At 44.8% G+C, this 20,072-nt stretch overlaps 1 protein-coding gene across 2 annotated transcripts; it reads right to left on the reverse strand.

Annotated features, from left to right (window-relative positions):
• Nucleotides 1-9,519: 9,519 nt before the first annotated feature.
• On the reverse strand, nucleotides 9,520-17,319 carry MANBAL (mannosidase beta like). 2 transcript variants are annotated; one of them, XM_030533642.1, is made up of 4 exons: nucleotides 17,159-17,319; nucleotides 14,630-14,711; nucleotides 12,013-12,210; nucleotides 9,520-9,944 (listed from the first exon to the last, which is right to left on the reverse strand). In XM_030533642.1, the coding sequence occupies exons 3-4, from the start codon at nucleotides 12,160-12,162 to the stop codon at nucleotides 9,837-9,839; spliced, it is 258 nt and encodes an 85-aa protein (XP_030389502.1). In that variant the 5' UTR covers nucleotides 12,163-12,210; nucleotides 14,630-14,711; nucleotides 17,159-17,319; the 3' UTR covers nucleotides 9,520-9,836. The 2 variants fall into 2 exon arrangements, with proteins under 2 accessions (XP_030389502.1, XP_030389501.1); XM_030533641.1 differs by lacking the exon at nucleotides 14,630-14,711 and having other exon boundaries at nucleotides 17,159-17,316.
• Between the last annotated feature and the right edge of the window lie 2,753 nt (nucleotides 17,320-20,072).

Raw genomic sequence — 20,072 nt, forward strand, 5'->3', positions numbered from 1 at the left:
CTGGGAGCTGTTCAGTGTTGCTCAAAGGAGAACAGCAAAGGGTTTTGTCCCATTTAACATGCAATAACCCAGTTTATGTTATGATGAGGGTGATGATGTGTAGACTTAAAAATCTGCAAAAATACACATTCTGAAATCAATCCACTCCTCCTTCTCTGACCTGCTAAAGCTCCGATTCAGGAACACAACGCAGGCACAACAGCACTTAAACACAAAGCATTGATATTAATGGAACTTAAGCATGTGCTAAAGGCTAAGCATGTGCTTCGGTATAGTCCAGAATCAGTCCCAAGTGCGGGGCTGTCCCTTGGAGCTGTTCATGCCCCTGCTAGCACCAAATGCCAAGCATTTTTCTTTGCTTTCCATCCTGCTCAAAATGTTTTTCTTGGTCCTTTTAAAATCTAAACAGAGATTATGTTACTAATTGGGGACCCTCAGCTCTTATCTGAACTTTTTAAATTCTCGAATGATTCTTCTGTTCACCATTAACTGGTGCCAATAAAATTCACACTTTCGAAAGCCAAGGGAGGGGAAATTGGGCACACGGCAAGGTTTAAATTGATGCATAAAAGAGGCACTTTCAACTTGAATATAAAAACCAAACCACCAGACTATCTAATTGAAAACAATTCCACTTTCGGACAAGTCTCACATGTCCTGATTTTTTTGTTAATAATTTCTTTAAAAATGTGGAAGTGTTTTTCTGCTCCCCTGCTGGTGTTTATACAAGTCTTTTCAGCAAGGGAGAAACTGATAAAGAGTGAAACTGACTATACACAAAGTGCTGTCAACTGCACAAAATAAACAAGCAGAAAACTATGAAAACATTTATGTATTCTAATTTATTTCTGTTATCGCCTCCTAGATGTTACTTATAACCAGTAATTGTAGGTGCACATTTTTCAGACAGAAATGTGAGTTGCAGATTGAAACATCCATTTAACATTCATCTAAACAGTTTTTCATCACTTATTTTTAAGGCCTCTGTTTGACCTGAAGTCCACAGCATCTGTCTTATACACACTACACCTAAGAATCATGCTCTCCCCATGCAGGAGGAGCCTTCAAGATCAGGAATGAACTAGAGAGCATAGATATGTGAACTTTCTTCACTCATTGTATAAAGTAAAAAGAAGCCCGCTGAGTAAAGTAGCTGAGCTGAGTCCTGAGCTCTCAATCCATAGCTGTGGATTTACACAGTGCATCTATTCTACTCCAGCCAGATTAATTTTTAAGCATCTTGGCAAATTTTAAAGCTTTGGTCGTGTGAATCCAGTTCCTTGGGCTGGCTGTGTTTTGCTCAGTGCAAAGTCCAGACAGCTCTGCACAAATTGTGATGATTATTTAGAGTGTAGTAGTGTCAGAGATGCTGGACAAACATTGAGGTAAACACAGTCTTTGCCCCAAAGAGTTTACACTCTACAGCCCTGATCCTACAAAGACTCATGCACATGCTTCACTTTTAGCCCATGAGTAGTTCTACTGAAGCCAAGCTGAGTAGGTGAGCAGCTGGACTTGTCTACATGGGGAAACTGACTGGAATAGCTTTTGCAGAACATGCTCCACAATTTCTCAGCGTGAACCTGTATTCTGTTCAGTTTTCCCACATGGACAAGAGCTATGTTTGCAGGCTCAGGGCCTAAAAAGACAGACAAAAGACAAAGGCTAAGGGATTACAACACAGAAGCAAAGTGCTCAAGGAGATGGTTGATGTGCACTTGTTAATTCCCTTTTTACTTTTGTATATGATATAGAAACAAAACATCCCCCATGACCCTGTATTTCACCTTCATTGGTTTGCTGCTGTCTTGCAGGCGTTGCAGTAGAAATGGGTCTTCAGGAGCAAAGTGAATGGTGAGACGGTGGTGGCTGTGTGGGGCAGCCCAGGAAGGAGTAGGATGAAGGGAGGCTATCATGAACTTCCGTGGCATGACAGCCCACTCTGTTCTTTCTAATGTCATTAGCAGTACTTACAGGTGGGAAAGCAGTAAAGGGTTGTTACCCTAAACAATGATGTTTCACACAGCAATATCAATTAGAGCTGGTAGAAAATTTTCCAGCGGAACATTTTTCCATCAGAAAATCCTGAAACCACAACAGCGAAATGTTTTGTGAGCCTGTTGCTTTCACTGACATTTTTTGATGGGAAAGTATGAAAGCATTTTGTTTCAATAAGGCCAAACCAGTTCATGTGGTCTTTTCCCTGACACTTTACAATAACATATAAACCTCAAAATGATAGTCACACCTAAACATTTCAATTGGGTCAAAATGAAATATTGCAGCTTGCACAAAATTCAGAGATTTTGATTTTTTTCATCCTAATTTGAGGCAAAATCAACTTTAAAAATCTCAAAATTTCCTGTGGGATAGAAGTTTTACTTATTTATTTATTTTGACCAGCTTTAACAGGGCTAGAGAAAAGCAATACCAGAGCCTCAGGAAAATGTTATGGGCCAGATCTTCACCCTGTCTGGCTGATTTGTGAACAGTGCAGGTCGGGAGTCCTCTGGTGCTGGAATTGCAGGGTGGCACAAAGATGGTGAAGCCAGCCTACGTGACCATCACCTCCAGCATAACGGATGTGTCTAGAGTACATTGAGCTCCGGCAATCCTCAGACAGCAGAGCCATCCTAGGCACAGTTCCTATCAGTATAGGGCTGCTCTGAGTTATGGTAGTGGCTGTGTCAGGGCGAAAGAGAGTGGTTAAAGCCAACTTCCCTCTCACATTGGATATTGTGCCAAGTGCAGCACAGGCAGGATGTTGCCTCCAAACTATTGTATATTGCTCCTTTGAGCTAGGGATGGGTTGAGGAGACTAGATTCTGCTTCTGTGAAATTGAAACCAGGTGTGGTTTGGCTCCATGGCTACTTTCATCTGAACTACAGTTTGAGGTGGGGGAGGGGATATATATATCATTCCAGCCTTGCCCCATCGCTCTTCTGAACCCAGCATAAATACCACACATCTGCACTGGTGCATAATCCATGCATCTCTCCACAAGGGTTTTTATCAAGAGACAGACAGATGTGTATTTCAGCCACTCAAATCAGTCAGATCCTAGGGATTGGGAGTAACGGCATCACAGAGAACACAGCCTCAAGGAACTTTCTCTACACAAACCCCAACAGCAACAGTAGATCCTTGCTGCTATAACATCCATCAATTAGTAGATGAGCTGATTAAACAGTTGCCCTCTGAAAGGAGAAGAAATGTGTCCTAACAGGCCCCATACACGTAACCCAGCTCTGTGACTGTACCAGCTCCAGCAAGGAGCACAAATAACAAAAGGAAGTTGTCAGTGTTGGGACTTGAGTCAGCATTACTCTAGTCACAGAGTTAGGGAGCAGCTTTGTACTCTAACTGCACAGGGACCAACTGAGAGGCTGTATCTAGTGGGATCTCACAGGAGTCTGTCCTGGGTTCAGTACCATTCAATATTTTCATTAATTACTTGGATAATGGAGAATATGCTCATAATATGTGCGGACGCCACGACGCTGAGAGGATTTGCAAGCACAGTGGAAGACAGACTTAGAATTCAAAATGACTTTGGCAACTTGGAGAATTGGTCTGAACACAAGAAGAAATTCAATAAAGACAAGGGCAAAATGCTATACTCAGGATGGAAAAATCAATTGCACAGCAATAAAACAGGGAGTAACTGGTTAGGCGGCACTACTGCTGAGAAGGATCTAGGGATCAGAGTGGGTCACAAATTGAATATGAGCCAACAATGTGGTGCAGCAGCGAATATCGTTCTAGGCTGCATTAACAGGAGCCTCATATGATGACACAGGAGGTAATTGTCCCGCTCTACTTGGCATTGATGAGGCCTCAGCTGGAGTACAATGTTCAATTCTGGGTACACACTTTAAGAAGAGGTGGACAAATTGGACAGAGTCCAGAGGAAAGCAACAAATATGTTAAAAGATTTAGAAAACCTGACCTATGAGAAAAGGTTTAAAAGAACTGGGCATGTTTAGTCTTGAGAAAAGAAGATGGGAAGAGGGGATCTGATAACAATCTGTAAATAGGTTAAGAGCTTTTATAAAGAGGACAGTGATCAATTGTTCTGCATGGCAGCTGAAGGTAAGACATGAAGTAATCGGCTTAATCGGCAGCAAAGACAATTTCTGTTAGATATTTGGAAAAAGCTTCTAACTATAAGGGTATTTAAGCTCTGGAATAGGCTTCCAAGGGAGGTTGTGGAATTCCCATCTGTGGAGGTTTTTAAGGACAGATTAGACCAACACCTGTGAAGAATGGTCTAGGTATACTTGGTCCTGGCATCAGTGCAAGGACCTGGATTAGAATCAGTGTTTCTCAGCGCCGGATCTGTGGACCAGCATTGGTCCCGTAGATCTCCATGGCAGTTAAGAAGTCAGCCATCCGGTCCCTGGTATCAAAAAGGTTGAGAAACACTGGTTTAGATGACCTCTCAAGGTCTCTTCCAGCTCTAATTTTTATGATTCTATGAAGCTTCCCTGTGCCCCCGTTAGTGAAACTGGGGTGCTGATACCCCCTCGCAGTGGGGGTATGATGCTTAATGAGCTATTTGGACAGCACTCTGATAATAGAAAGTGCTAGTGCTCATCAGGGCATTTAGGATCAATGGGATTTCTTGCAAATTCAGGTATCACTCAGCGTAAATAGAGGTGGCAGAATCTGGCTCTCAGAGTAAAGTCCTGGCTAAGCAATAACCGTGAGTTGGAGGATGGTAGTGGGAACATAACAGTTAACATATATTGGATGAATGGAGACATCAAGATGGGGAGAAGGAGTTAATTAGGATAATGCAAATGCAAGGAAGGTTAAGCTAGGAGGAATGGCATGAAACTGGGAGACAAAATGGAGGTGAATATCAGGGAAACTTTGAGCTGGTGGGAGGTATTAGACTGTAAGACAGTCTCCCGAGGGAAGGGCTTGGAGCCCCATCACTTTGGGAACATTTCAGTCTAGATGGTGGCCAAAATATTAGCAATGGCCAATACGGAATGATTCAGTAGTGGTCCCTGGGACAGACAAGATCACTAACCTGGTCTTTTCCCTGTCTGCTTTCTTATGTCTCCTCATTTCCTTATGCATATCACCTCCAGGCCTAGCACATTCCAGCATTTGAGTCATATTTTTACATTCCTGGCAGCAGAAATGTAGGCTGGGAAATAATCCCAGGCCATACCTTTTGACTGGGGAAGGGGGCGGATCTGGGCAGACATCAGTCTTCTTCAAAGATGGCCCGAGGCAGTTCATTTCCTATCAGTGGGGAACCTCACCAGGGTGTATCTGAGGCAAACAGAACTGTGTGCATTAGAATTAAAGTAAATTAGGTCTGAATAAGATTAATAGGGATTTAATTGAACTGTGTGAACAGAGACTTCGGTCATGAGCTACTTATTAGCCAGGCTCAAGGGACTGTGCTACTTGTACTGGAGAAGTACAAGGATGTATTGTTTGTGTAATATCTGTGTTCAAAGGGACAGCAACCGCTGCAGCTCTAAAATGAGAGGAGGAAGCGAGGATGGCAACCAACTGGCAAATTAGAAACAATCCCAACTCACAAATGTATTTCTTACAAAACATAGACCTGCCCCGATGGAATGAAAGGAACTCAGCAACCACAATTAACTGAGGGCATCCAGCTCCTACTTACTGGGCTTTGGGCTCCCAGGATACTCTGGTGCTGACTAGGGCTCTGTGCAGAGATCAGTATTTGGATTCAGGCTTTTGGACCAATATTCCTATCTGAAAGCAGGACTTAGTCAGGTCTTCAGCTCTCTTTGGGAGGGTAATGACAAACCCGCCACAAGGAAAGACTTCAGGGATTAAAGGATTTACCACAGAAATGCAGTTGTTCTTTGTACCCGCTCTCTTAGCTTTCTGCTGAGGGTTCGAGAGGTGATGGTCACCAGACCCCTGGCTGAACTACCTATTTCCATCCAACTCAACGAACGGCCATCAGACAGGACTACACTTCAGCCACTATTAAACTGGTCTAGATTCAAACCAGGGACCTAGAGGCAAAAATCCCCATTATCAATCTACTGAGCCATCTGATCCCAGTCAGTATCATTAACAAGCAGGGTTTTAATCATTACTGCACCTTCCCTAGAGCTCTCAGAGCAAAAATATCCCACAAGACACAAATTAATTTAGTCATGGTATCGTTTCCTTTCTCGGGGGGCGAATGTATATTAAAGGACCGTTTGCCATCTTTCAAAAGGAGTCAAACACAAACATCTACAGTACCTTACAGTATCAATTAACTAATTCCTTACAGGTGAGGGGATCTGAGCAGCTTTTTTTCTAACTGTCAGACTATTCTTATGACTAACACTATTTATGCCCCTACTCACTCACTCCCAAATCAGTGGCTATTTTCACACCGAATACTCGAGAGGAGGCAGCAAAGTTTAAAAAGTCTGTCGCTGAATTTTCCCAGTTATCTTTATTACATATACATTTCAAGACAAGTTAAAATACAATACATATTGTGACAGGTTTCAGAGTGGTAGCCTTGTTAGTCTATATCAGCAAAAAGAATGAGGCATCCTTGTGGCACCTTAGAGACTAACAAATTTGTTTGAGCATAAGCTTTTGTGGGCTCAAACCCACTTCATCGGATGCATGCAGTGGAATATCTCTACCAATGTGATATATGCCATCACGTGACAGCAATGCCCCTCTGCCATGTACATTGGCCAAACGGGACAGTCTCTATGCAAAAGAATAAATGGACACAAATCAGACATCAAGAATTATAACATTCAAAAACTAGTCGGAGAACACTTCAACCTCCCTGGTCACTCAAATTACAGATCTCAAAGTCGCAATTCTTCAACAAAAAACTTAAAAAACAGACTCCAAAGAGAAACTGCACAATTGGAATTAATTTGCAAACTGGACACCATTAAATTAGGCTTGAATAAAGACTGGGAGTGGATGAGCAAAAACCATTTCCCCATGCTAAACAGAGACTGGAAATGGTTGGGTCATTACACTAATTGAATCTATTTCCTTATGTTAAGTTCTCCTCACACCTTCTATGGGTCATCTTAATTATCACTTCAAAAAGTTTTTTTTCTCCTGCTGACGATAGCTCATCTCAACTCATTAGACTCTTCCTGTTGGTATGCATACTTCCACCTTTTCATGCTCTCTGTATGTATAAATATCTCCTGTCTGTGTGTTCCATTCTATGCATCCGAAGAAGTGAGTTGTAGCTCACAAAAGCTTATGCTGAAATAAATTTGTTAGTCTCTAAGGTGCCACAAGTACTCCTGGTTTTTTTGCGGATACAGACTAACAAGGCTGCTACACTGAAATCTTCCCCCTTACTGTTACACACACCTTCTCGTCAACTGTTGGAAATGGGCCATCCTGATTATCACTAGCAAAGTTTTTTTTCTCCTGCTGATAACAGCCGAGCTTAATTGATTACCCTCATTATAGTTAGCATGGCAACACACATTTTTTCATGTCCTCTGTGTATATATATCTTCCTACTGTATTTTCCACTGCATGCATCCGATGAAGTGGGTTTTAGCCCATGAAAGCTTATGCTCAAATAAATTTGTTAGTCTCTAAGGTGCCACAAGTACTCCTCGTTCTTAATACATATTGTATTACTCATCTGTGAGCAGAGCCTATACGTTTAGCTAATCAGAGGGCTGAACTACATTACGCTAAGAAATAGACTGGAACCTCATCTATTTTTAAAAAACAACAAACTAAATATTCATGATTCCTGTTTACCGAAGAATGACTAAAATTCTGACTGGCAAAAAAAATGATGGGTTGACGTGGAGGCCTGTCATTTCAAGGCAATGACCATACAATCCCCATTAACTAGCATGCTATTTAGGCTGCAACATAGTCCCCTCTGCCTTTCCAGCAATATGCATGTTACCACAAAATACTTTGTGCTTCTGTTCTAACAAATCAAAAAATCCATCAAATCACAAGAAGAGTGACTGCTTCACTGGCTCAGGACACACGACAAGTGCTGATCGGTCCTCATTTTTAAAAGAATGGCAAAACTTAGCTGCACCTGTACTGGGACAGCAACAATTATTTTCATTCCCTTGGAGTCTCTGGATAGGAATATGGGGCATACCAAGGAACTCATGGCCTGCAAAGATGAGTGTTCTTTATCATCTATTTCATAACATTTTTTTGCTGCATCGAGAGATCATTCTAGCTATGGAGTTGGGGTAGAGGGTGGGTGGGGTCTTCTTTTGTCTGTTAGTGTTTCATTCGGTACTCTGTTGAAAATTGACTTTAGAACAAATAAAGAGTGAATTCACAGAGGGATTCTCCAAATCAGGTTTTAACCACCACTAATGTGCTTCCAGCAACCAATGCCAGTGACAATCTGTGTGAGCAGGGAGGCAGAGCATCTGGGACAGTACCTACAGCACAGTTGAGAAGCAATCAGAAATTTGAGTCAGACCCCTCTGAGTCCAAAAACTCCAGAAACACAAAAAGGAACAGATGGTTCAGTCTCTCACCTCAGCAGTGGTAATTTGTAGAAGTGCAAACATATTGTTTTGCTTATGTTGTAGAACAAATGCAGTGTAATATCTGATACCCACTGACAGGCATCAGACCTGCAGCTGGATCCACCCTGTGTCCACTAACATCAGAGAGATGCAGCAGAGTGGCAGGGATATGTCCATGTGGATCTGACTGCAAGACAGGAGCATTAATCAACAGAACACTTTCCTTCAAAGCAGATCCTAGTGCTGCTCTGAATTCCAAGTGCATTTAAGCGGCAGTTCTCATACTAATGACCCATGGGTGATCAAACAAGCTGGCATGTGAGCTATCATTGGGGGTAGTGCCTCTGTATCACCATGTATGTTTCCAATCCTTTCTAGCCACATTTAAATCTAACATTAGGTCTCTGGCCTCAATGTGAGAGCCTGAAGGTGCCTGGCTATAAAGCAACAAACACCATCATCTCTGCTGTGCTTCACAGTGAGCTTATTGTCCCGTGGATTTTGCATTGTCTCCCAGGGCAGGATAACAGTTGACTTCAGAAGGAGTTCAGTAAGAGGAGACACAGGATACTATGCTAGGAAAAGCTGCATGCACACCCAAAATTTGCCTAAGAGCACTATAGATGGGAGGACTGATAGAATGATTTCCATGCTTTGTTAGCAGCAGAATGTGGTACATAGAGTTCTGTTTGTTGCAGGCAGACAGTTTGCAATACTCCTAACTTCTCTGCTGCCGCTTCCTATAATGGAACATCTCTGTATTTCTGAAAGCCCAGTAATCACCTAGTCCTTGCATTTTTTCAGCCCTTCTGACCACAAAAAGTTTTGAGGTTTCCATATTTCTTTCAGGCTGGAAGCAGACAGGAAAAGTGTTTACATGACTAGAGTGGCTGAAGAAAGCAGTCACAGAGTGGTAGCGACAGGGGCAAGTGAAAGCCCTGAGCTGGGCGAGTCTGGACTCGGGGTAGTTATTACCTATGAAGAATATGTTTTTTAAAAATCTAACAAAGCCATTACTACTAAGCAATAAAATGCACTGATGTATTTTAGATGTAACAACAATACAAGTGAATATAAAGCTGGGTAGTGTGATGTCCTTGATCCATTTGACCCATCTATCTTTAAAAGAATGACTTAGAAAAAGGTATCCTCAGTGGCACAACACATGCCCCCCATTCCATGCTTCCCTTCACATCCCAGCCAGAATGGAGGACATGCAAGTGTAAGCTTTCCACCCCACCAGAGGTGAGATGATCCATGCTGACTAGGACAGTTAAATTAACCATCTGGCTGTGTGCAGTTCACTTGTCTTTAAGGCTCCTTTACAAGGCCTTTTATCTCTTCTTCTTGGTTTCCTTCTTGGGTTTCTTGCTCAGCTGCGGAGCAGCCACCTTCGGCTTCTTCACCACCTCTGAACTTTTAAACTCAAAACTGTCAGAGTCCTACAACAGTCAATTAAGAAAGGTACAGTCAGTAATGTTTTCAGGCATGAGATCTGTATTTCATATCTCATTCAAGTTCAGAATCTGAGTGTCTATACCAAAAGGAGTAAGCAACTAATGTAAGGCCTTGTCAACACACACATCGCACCCATTGGTTTAAACCTGGTCACATCGCTTTAAACATGCAGTCTGTAAATTACTGATGCAAGATAACCCCATGTTATCCAGATTTAATCTGATTTAGGAGTATCCATCCTGTTTCTTACACGGGTTTAAAACCATACACGATTACTGATGCAACTCTGGGTATAGACCAGATCTCAGAAGCCAAGCAGAACCATGTTCCTTTACCCAGTGAAGTTACATGCTTTAGGGAAGACTTGGAGGAGGAAGAACAAAAGGTAGCTGTGATGGAGGGCAGGAAACAGAGAAGTGAAACTAAAAAAAATTCCAAATGGGAAGAACAGAAAAAGAATTCTGAAATCAGCTGTACATGTGCTGAAATATTCAACAGGGATTTTGCAAAAATAAAAACATCATCATGCAGCAGACAACCCCCACTCCTCCAAAAAACAAACAAACAAACAAAAAAACAGCAGCAGAAATTTAAAGCTCAAAGAGTTTGTAATTAAGCCCCCAGATCTAGGAGAGAAGTTAGAGACAAAGCTCTCTTCACCTGGACTAAGAAGGATAGCTTAGAGACATTCCAATCTCTTCCTTTAAGGGAGATGATAGATAACATTTCTATTAGGGGAAACAAACTCTAGTCATCTTGGAAAAATGCAAGGGAACAGAGCCAGCCTCATCCCAGAAGGCGCACACACGCAGATTGCCTCGTTTCATTAAATGAATTTGGATATAAATATTGCTTACGCTTCTACATTTCTATCAGTCAATATGTGCCAACTGGAAAAGGACACACAAAAATGGCAGAGAAAGACGTGTTAGTTTTAAGCTTCCAAGAGAGAGTTGCAGATAGTGCAGGGGGAGGGGAGTAGCTGACAGTATCCTTTTAATCAATGAGCTTGGTTCAAATGTTTCTCAAGTTGCAGCACTATTACTATTCATATCTGTGTGGCCTTCCAAGGGAGGAGTCTTGGCTGAAATGCTGAAGGATGCAATCGGCACATCAAGACAAATATAAAATCAGTATGTATTGTGCTCTGATTGCCATCAGGAAAAGTTGGTGTAAAGACTAAAGACTTTACAAATACAGAGGTTTCCAAGTGCATTTGAATCTTGTTCTATCAGAATAGCCAGTTGGACTTTGATCACTCCAGTTTAGCCCATATTTTACATTTTAACTCCATCTTACATTTGCTTTGTGCCCTGTAGTTTACATTATCATCCCCCTCTTGTGCTGACTACAGCCAGATGGCCTTCCAAGTGTCTGCAGAGGTGGGGGTCAGTCCCGAGAGCTGTATTGCGGTGCCAGCAAACACCAGGAAATTCAGCTGAATCGCATGCAGTGATGCCCTTTATCAAGGATTATGCACAAAGGAGAGCTAAAGGTCTCTTGGTGAAAAGGAAGACTCTACTGAGGGTATGCCTTGATTGGCTTCTTGACCAGCAGGGTAAAGAATGGACCAGACCAATACTAACGTGGCAATGTAGATTTGAGACTGAGGTCAGCCTTTTGTTTGTGTTCTGGAAGAAATTGGGAGCAATGCAGAGGCAAGTACACTTAGCCTGCATGAAAAGTGCTGATCCCTTGTGCTGATGCTCAGAGAGGCCCTGGAAGGTTCAGCTGTTCCCACCTTCTGTGGCTGGGGAGTGGGTTGCAGTGACGTAAGCAGGGCTGACGGGGGCGGGGGGGGGGGCTTGAGGGGGGAGCCGATACAAATTACCGGGGCCCGGCAGTCCAGAAGGGGGCCCGGGCCCTGGCTTCATCGGCCCTGTTTAGCCAGTCTGCCCTTGCTGGGGGGCCCGAACTGTTAAGGTAAAAGAGAGGTAAAGGGATCCTCGCAGGAAAGACAGGAAGCACAATGACTACAGAATTACTGATCAACTACTAGGTTCTGGCTACCACCTGTGCCCATGCATGCTGGTACTGAAGAGAACAACTTACTGTCTTATGGGACTTTGAAATTGGGAGGATTATGGCCAATACACAGATCAGCTGGAAAATGGCTCCAAAAAAGAGTCCATAGCGCAGCACGTTCTCCAGGAATGTGGGCTCTGGGACTTCAGGGGGAGAGAAATCCAGCTCAGCAGCCATGGCAGAAGCTTCTTCCTCCTTCACGAACACTCTCAAGAAGTCTGGTTTCTACAGTGAAATAACGACAGCAGATTGTTTATTTTGAGTCATAGTTTCTAGAATTCAGTCCATTTTATTTTTGAATAAAACACTCCCACAGAATAAAGTATGTTGGTGCCTCTAAAGGCATTGTCAGGCTACAGAGACAATAACAAGGAGGGGACTGGAAGTCACACTTTAGATGCCGTAATCTTTTGCAATCTGCTGACTAGAATAGCCTTCCGATGACTAGAATAGCTTGCTTATGGGTGGGAGGAGGCCAAACAAATTGTTATGTATGTGCTGGCCGTACAGTGATAGGGGGACAGCAATGCGCAAGTATATATTTACTCCTGAAACTGAACATGTGATAACATAACTGTCTATTGTGTGTTTTTAGCATCTTCTGCTAAAGTATCTACTACAGGCCACTGTCAGAGACAAGCCACTGGGGTAGATGGACCCCAGTTGGATCTGATATAATTTCCTCTGTTCACAGAAAATACTCATTTTCCCAGGATAATCCATATTCTATCACCTTGAAAAACAGATGTTGATTTACATTCACTCCTCCCCCCACCCCACCCCCAAAATAGCCATAGCTAAGAAAGGTGACAACTCCACAGAACTGGGACAAGCCAGAGAATTCGTCTTTGCAGTTAGGCAATGGGGTACAGAGGCCTTCACCTCTAGGGTACAAGTTCCAGTGTGACTCTAGGTTAGAGGTACTAGCTAGCAGGGGGGCATGGACTAGGATAAGGAGCATTTTGCACCTAAGGCACTGCATCAGATCCAGTCCAGTCCCAGAGCAGGCTGGAAAGTGACCCAAAAGGCCCTCCTCTGTAGCTGCTCCATGGCCTGCGTGAGGCCAGCCGGTGGGTCCCGCTCCTGTCAGTTCTTGGTGGGCACATGTCCCATTGCAAGCAGCTCTAACCGGGCTCCCTGGCCCTAAGGGCTGATCAGGCCAGAGCAGGGACTCCCTGCTGCAGAGAGCAGCGTGCTCCCAGCGATCCCCTGTGTTAGTGGGGGTGGGGTGGGAGGGAGGGTGAGGCTGTGAAAGGGACGAGCCACATGGGTCCAACACCCTGCGCAAATCCCAGTTGGGAGCTTAAACCATTCTTCCTCTCCTTCTTAAATGTTATTCCAAATCGTTTGTTAATGGAAAAGCCTATTCATTTTGTGAATCAGGGAAACAGCTTTCTATAATAATGATTAAGTCTCTTGCCAGAACTGCTAGATAAATTCAGAGGCTACACCTGCCATGGTAGTCACAAGAGTGACACTTAAGTGATATGAGATGCTATCAGCACCCTGAGAGGCATGCTCATAGTTTTCCTACTTTTACTTGGCAGAGCTGATTTAACAAGACATCCCGTTATATTGACATATGACATTAAAGGACAAGGTCAACTTGAAAGGTATCCACGTCCATAGGTATGTGCAGGATCAGGGTCTAAAACAGCAGGACCTGTGATTTATTTACTTGTGCACACAACATTCTCCAGTCCCCAATGTTAAGGCTGTTTGCAGGATTTTGCTACCGGTGTGTTTCAGTTAGATCCCCAAAGCAACCTGTGTATTTGTCAGACTGGGAGTGATGTGACAAAGGAGTAAATGGCTTCTTTAAACTCTGTTTAAAATACAAGAGGCCAGTCCTATAACTAGATCTGCCCTCAAAGCAGGAGCTGATGGGGCTCTACACAGGCACCTCTGCAAATCCAAATGCAGGACTAGGTCCAAAATGATGTCAAGCAAGTATGCTGAGAAGTAATTTGTTTCAACTTTCTTATTTTAAAATCTTCATCCAAACCAAGCAAAGTCTGCAATTCTTAGTGAGGAACAGAGGCAGGGCAAATTTTAAACTTTACTTATTTTGTATCTGACTTTGTTTAAAAAAAAGTTAGAACTTTTTCTTTTTTTTTAAAAGATTGTATTCCCTGCCCTCATCCTTCTCATCAAATTGAAAAATAGCAAAAAGGATTTTTGCTCAAACTTTCAACATACAACAATAACTTTTTTTATTTTTAAAACACACTCCTACTAACCCCCACTCATACGTCAACCTACCAAAAATAAATCTGCAAAAATAAGCCAAAAAAGGGAACTGAAACATGCAGTGTGAAAATAGAGAACTCCTGATTTCATACTGCACAAATTTCGCTTCCATCCCTACTTATCTATTTCATATCTCATTGTGGCTTAGGGAAGTTTTCTAAAATTTTCCCCAGGGTGTTAGCAGTATCAGGAGCCCTAGTGTAGAAAGCGTATCAGCTGCCACCACCATTTTAAGCATTGTGCCATTAGATCTGCTCACAGATTTATATAGAAAAGAAAAAAGAAAAAAGAAAAAAAACCACCACAGAAAAGTTTCCTAGTGTAGATAGGACTCTTGCATCTAACATAAAGCCCAAACCTGCAAACATTTACACATGCATTTAACTTTACATACATTAATACTCCCAGAGGGTCTAAGTTAAATACAGGATCAGGGCCTTACAGCTGGGCAGAACACTTCCAGGCTTTTGTCTTCACTGCAAAAAAAAAAGTGAGTCTTTACTTTACATCAAGTCTTTACCTCAGTGTACCTAGTGAAGACAAGGCACAGGTAGCTTTTATCTCAAAAAGCTAGTCAAGCTAAACCATAGCAGCACATGGGGTTGACTACAACTAGCTACATCAAGTAGTCACATCAAGGTAAAAACTAGCTGTGCCTTGTCTCATAGGAATGGCCATACCGGTCAGACCAAAGGTCCATCTAGCCCAGTATCCTGTCTTCCATCACTGGCTAATGTCAGGTGCCCCAGAGGCAATGAACAGAACAGGTAATCGTCAAGTGATCCATTCCCTGTTGCCCATTCCTAGCCTGTGGCAAACAGAGGTTAGGAACACGATCCCTGCCCACCCTGGCTAACAGCCATTGATGGACCTATCCTCCATGGACTTGTCTCCACCAGGATTTTACATCCAGCTAGCTATCTCACTGTAAAAACACACTATTTTTGCAGAAGCGAAGACATAGGCACAGAGTTGCAACCCTGAAGCTAACTTGTCACAGTAGTGGATACCATGGGCTTAATCTGGCACCCACTGAAGTCAATGGAAGGTGTTACAATTGCCTTCACTGAGTGCACAATCAGGCCCTGTGCCCAGTGGTTATGAATTTTCAGGATCAGGGCCACAGGTTGTAAGCTCTACAGAGAAAGGAATGAATCTGTCATTTATAATGTTTGTACAGTGCATAAAACAACAGGGAGGAGGACAATCCCTCATTTGGGGCCTACCACAATATAACTATACAGCACCATGCACACTAAAGCCACTAAAACCAATACATCATAAATCCATCTTTGGGTAAAGACAAAGAATGACAGTGTTAGAGCAAAAGGTGAATGTTTCCAGTGATCAGCCAAAGTGGCCAGATCTGGGTATCTGACGCTAGTCAGTAGGCCCTCAATAGAAACAGCCTGAATTTCAAGGGCACTGGGAGCCAGCAGCTCCCATTAGCTTCAATGGGATTTCAGGGTGCTCTGCTCTGCTCTTCTGAAAATGAGACCATTTCTATTTACAGCTAAGGGTTTAGGGGCCTAACTTTAGGTACCCATATTTGACAATTCTGGCCTGGGGCTTTAATGGAAACAGCTGAGCAGCCTTCTAGCTGAGTGTCAGGCTTCACATTCAGGGTGCCTATTCCCTCTTTGATAAAGTCAGTTAAGAGGACACCTGGCCCCTGGAAGATTATAAAGAAAAAGAAGCGAAGCAAGGGGATTCATTTGGTGCATGTTTCCAATTGTGAGCCATGCATGGGCTGGGCTGGGCAGGATTCCTATTAACCTGATGAGACTCCTCCTGTCCATAACACACAACGGGGAGACATTTTCAACTCCCCTAATCCTTACTTAAAACAAAATAAAAAAATCCCTTCCTGATTTAGCTCTGGTGACTCAGAGCCCTTCCTTACTCTCTGTTCTCCTGCCAGGTGCGGGGCTCTCCTCTACACCCCCAGCTGCACAAAAACCTTTCTTAGCATCCTGAGTTTGTATCTCACCCTCCCAACCTGTCCTGAGCACCCCCACATGCCTACCCCAATCCTCGACCCCCACCCCATCCTCTAAGCCCCCCATCCCCACCCCATCCTATGAGTCCCGTTATCCCTACCCCTATGCTCTGACCCTCCCCATCCCCACCCCGGTGCTCTGACCCCCGTCCCATCCAATGAGTCCCCGATCCCCATCCCGATGCTCTGACCCCCGTCCCATCCAATGAGTCCCCTTATCCCCACCCCAATCCTCTGACCCCCGTCCCATCCTCTGAGCCCCCCATCCCCACCCCAATCCTCTGACTCTCGTCCCATCCTCTGAGCCCCCCATCCCCACCCCAATCCTCTGACCCTCGTCCCATCCTCTGAGCCCCCCATCCCCACCCCAATCCTCTGACCACCGTCCCATCCAATGAGTCTCCTTATCCCCACCCCAATCCTCTGACCCCCGACCCATCCAATGAGTCCCCTTATCCCCACCCCAATCCTCTGACCCCAGTCCCATCCTCTGAGCCCCCCATCCCCACCCCAATCCTCTGACCCCGTCCCATCCTCTGAGCCCCCCATCCCCACCCCAATCCTCTGACCCTCGTCCCATCCTCTGAGCCCCCCATCCCCACCCCCACCCCAATCCTCTGACCCTCGTCCCATCCTCTGAGCCCCCCATCCCCACCCCAATCCTCTGACCCCGTCCCATCCTCTGAGCCCCCCATCCCCACCCCAATCCTCTGACCCCGTCCCATCCTCTGAGCCCCCCATCCCCACCCCCACCCCAATCCTCTGACCCTCGTCCCATCCTCTGAGCCCCCCATCCCCACCCCAATCCTCTGACCCTCCCCATCCTCTGAGCCCCCCATCCCCACCCCGATGCTCTGACCCGGTCCCATCCTCTGAGCCCCTTCACACGCCCCATCCCCCCGACCGTCCACCCCCGCCTCTCACCTCCCCTTCCAGCGGCCAGGCCTCGCCGCCACAGGAAGTGATTCCTCCCAGCGCCGCAGGAAGCGCTTCCTCCCATAGCAACCAGCTCCGGGCCGGCGTTGCTAGGGACCTCTGTAGCGAAGGAGAGGGGGGCGGGGCACATGTGACTCTTTGCCCCTCCCCCCCGAATGTATTGACATTTACCCCCCGTTGTACCGCTACAGCCTCCGCTCGAGCGCCGGGGCCGCCTGAGGGGAGCGGGGCTGCGCACTCAGCGCCCAGACCCGGGCCCTGCCCGTCACGAGTCCGGCCGGGCTGGTCCCAGGAGCCGGAGGGCAGGGGGCTGCCCGGCCCGGCCCCTGCCTGCAGGGTGGAGCTGGCCCCGAACTGCCCCGGGTGTCACGTGCAGGGTCCGGACTCAGATGGGGCCCTGCCCCGATCCTGCAGCCAGCTCCCCGGGGGGTGTGCCAACGCTGTTCCAATAGTGGGGAGTTTTAAAATTAGCCATTGAGCACGAGCTCCCCTCACCCTTGGCCCGGCCCTGGAGGTCCAGGGGACTCCGACTCTTGCAGAGGTGGCCAAACTGGCTCACGAGCCGCGTACGGCTCCTTTAAGTGCGGTTCGCAAAGACTGGGGCAGGGGGAGCTCAGAGCTTCTGCCCTGTGAGGATGGGGGGGGGGGGTCTTGAGGCTTCAGCCCCACGGCAGGCACTGCTGGGGCTCGGGGCTTCAGCAGAAGTGGGGCTGAAGCCCCAAACCCCAACAGCCACACCCCACATGGCTGAAGCCCTGAGCTGTGGCAGGCACTGGGCTCTTGAGCTTCTGAAGATTAGCGTCTGCGGCTCGGAGGGTCACCCCTGTACTATAGCGATGAGGACACTAGAGAACCTGAATAGGACAAAGGGTTTAACTCTGCCCCATAAATAGATTATGCTAAATCTAAGTGGGGTCCTAATTATTCCCCCCTAACTCATTCCCTTCATTTTGGGGTTACCATTTTTCTTTCTTCCTACTTGTAATTCCTGGTCCCTCCTCTCTTTCTTCTCATACGTTTGCTCAGGCTATTCGGCAGCTGGTGGGGTTGCTGGAGTTGGTGGCCATTTGACTAGATAAGCCTGTCCCCTGTAGGTTTATCATCTCAACCCGATTGTTCTGCTTCTGCGATCCCTTATCTCACCATCAAAATATTTAGCTGTCATTTAAGTTTATTTCTACTGTTTGCTTCAGTGACCTCAAGCAATTTATTCTAGATGTGTCTTGTTCTGTATATAATCGGCAACCTGTTTAATGTTACTTTCCTGATTTTCAGAAAGCAGGTGGTTTTGGAAACCCTTTCTGGTCTGGCTCTGTCTTATATCAAACCCTTTTATAATTATGAATAGCAAGGTAAGGTCACTTTGAAATCCCTCTGCTTCTTCACATTCAAATGGGACCCCTATCTCAAGGCTTCTCTTTCAAACCATGCCTTCGCCTGAACACTCGACCCTGGGGCCAGCTGTGACACAGTAACATCCAGAAGGGCATGTTTCCAAATACCAGGTCCAAAATAGGTTGTGATTGTGTTGTCTATTCAACAAACTGCCTAAGGAAGTAGTCTTGCACAATGCTGCCCCCTCTAACTACATGTTCCTCTCAAGATTGGTGCAATTGTTATCTAAATAGATATGAATAATTAACAGAGGCCACCCTCCCATCTACGATCAATGATCTGGCTTTTCCGTTTTCACAGACTTCTTTTTACCTGTAATTTTCCTGAACTTGTCTCCTTGAAGTGCTTAGGCACAACAATAATGAATTGCACTTCAGTCTGTGCTGTGTCCAAGGAATCTGTCATTTAGCTACCCCGATTCAGGGCCCAATCATGAAAGGTAAGGTGATCTGCAAAGAAAAAAAAATACTTTCCCCCTTCTTTGTCATGTATTAAAAAGTCTGAAAGGTTTTTCTTTTCCTCCCTACTTTTTACCTTAGAAATATCAGTAATATTGAATCTAGTTTTCCTTGTTTTTTGTTTTTGTTTTTTCCCTGAGTACTCACTGACTATCCTAAATGGGTGTGGGGAGTTTTCTCAGCCCTATGAAGGGTCAGACAACCGAGTCTGTAATAAATGGATTTTCTGACTGCTTATCAAGTGTTTGAGTTCAATAGGTGTTAGTAAAAACAGGCGAATAAAAATTACTTCCTCCCTTACTTAACAGGTTTCACTTATTTGGTACCTGAGATGTCATAGTCCTAGTTCTCTGGTTTTCCAGAGACATCCATGTTAAAAAGGGTATAGAGGACATGGATGTCTAATGTGAAAAACATTCAGGAAAAAAAACCCACCTTAGAAACAATTCAGGGAACTGACATCACCCATAGCTGCTTACCTTTAGGGTTGAGCTTGGGGAAGGCTGTGAGATCTGCCACTATTGGCCCAAAACACTGAATTAAAAAAATAGTCTCAGGGACTGAAAAATCCTTTCGCCAATAATTCTGTGGAAATGGACATCAGGGAAGATCCTGCCAGCCTAGCAAAGGCGGCCAGATGACATTCCTGACAAAGAAAAGACTCAGCGTCAGGTTGCTAGCTGGTGTAAAGCTAGTTAATCTATTGAATTCAATGGAACTCTGCAGATTTATACCATCCTGAGAATCTGGCCCTCAGAATCAGAATGTGCTGGCTAAAGAGGGCAAAATACACTATTGTGTGCTTATGTTCAGCCTGATACAAACAGGTATTACAGGCGAAAGGTCTTTTTTCCAAAAAAGAATTCAACTAGATGTTTTGAAATATCAAATGGAAGTCAATGTGGCTCAGAAAAACAAACACTTTACCTCTGCAGGTCTTGCATTTATAACAATAATCCACACTCTGGATTTATATAATCCCTTTCATCCAAGGATTTGAAAGCCCTTTAAAAACTAAAACTCACACCTAGATGATTATCCCAATTTTA

The sequence above is a fragment of the Gopherus evgoodei genome, chromosome 14, assembly GCF_007399415.2.
Source record: "Gopherus evgoodei ecotype Sinaloan lineage chromosome 14, rGopEvg1_v1.p, whole genome shotgun sequence".
NCBI classification, from domain to species: Eukaryota; Metazoa; Chordata; order Testudines; family Testudinidae; genus Gopherus; species Gopherus evgoodei.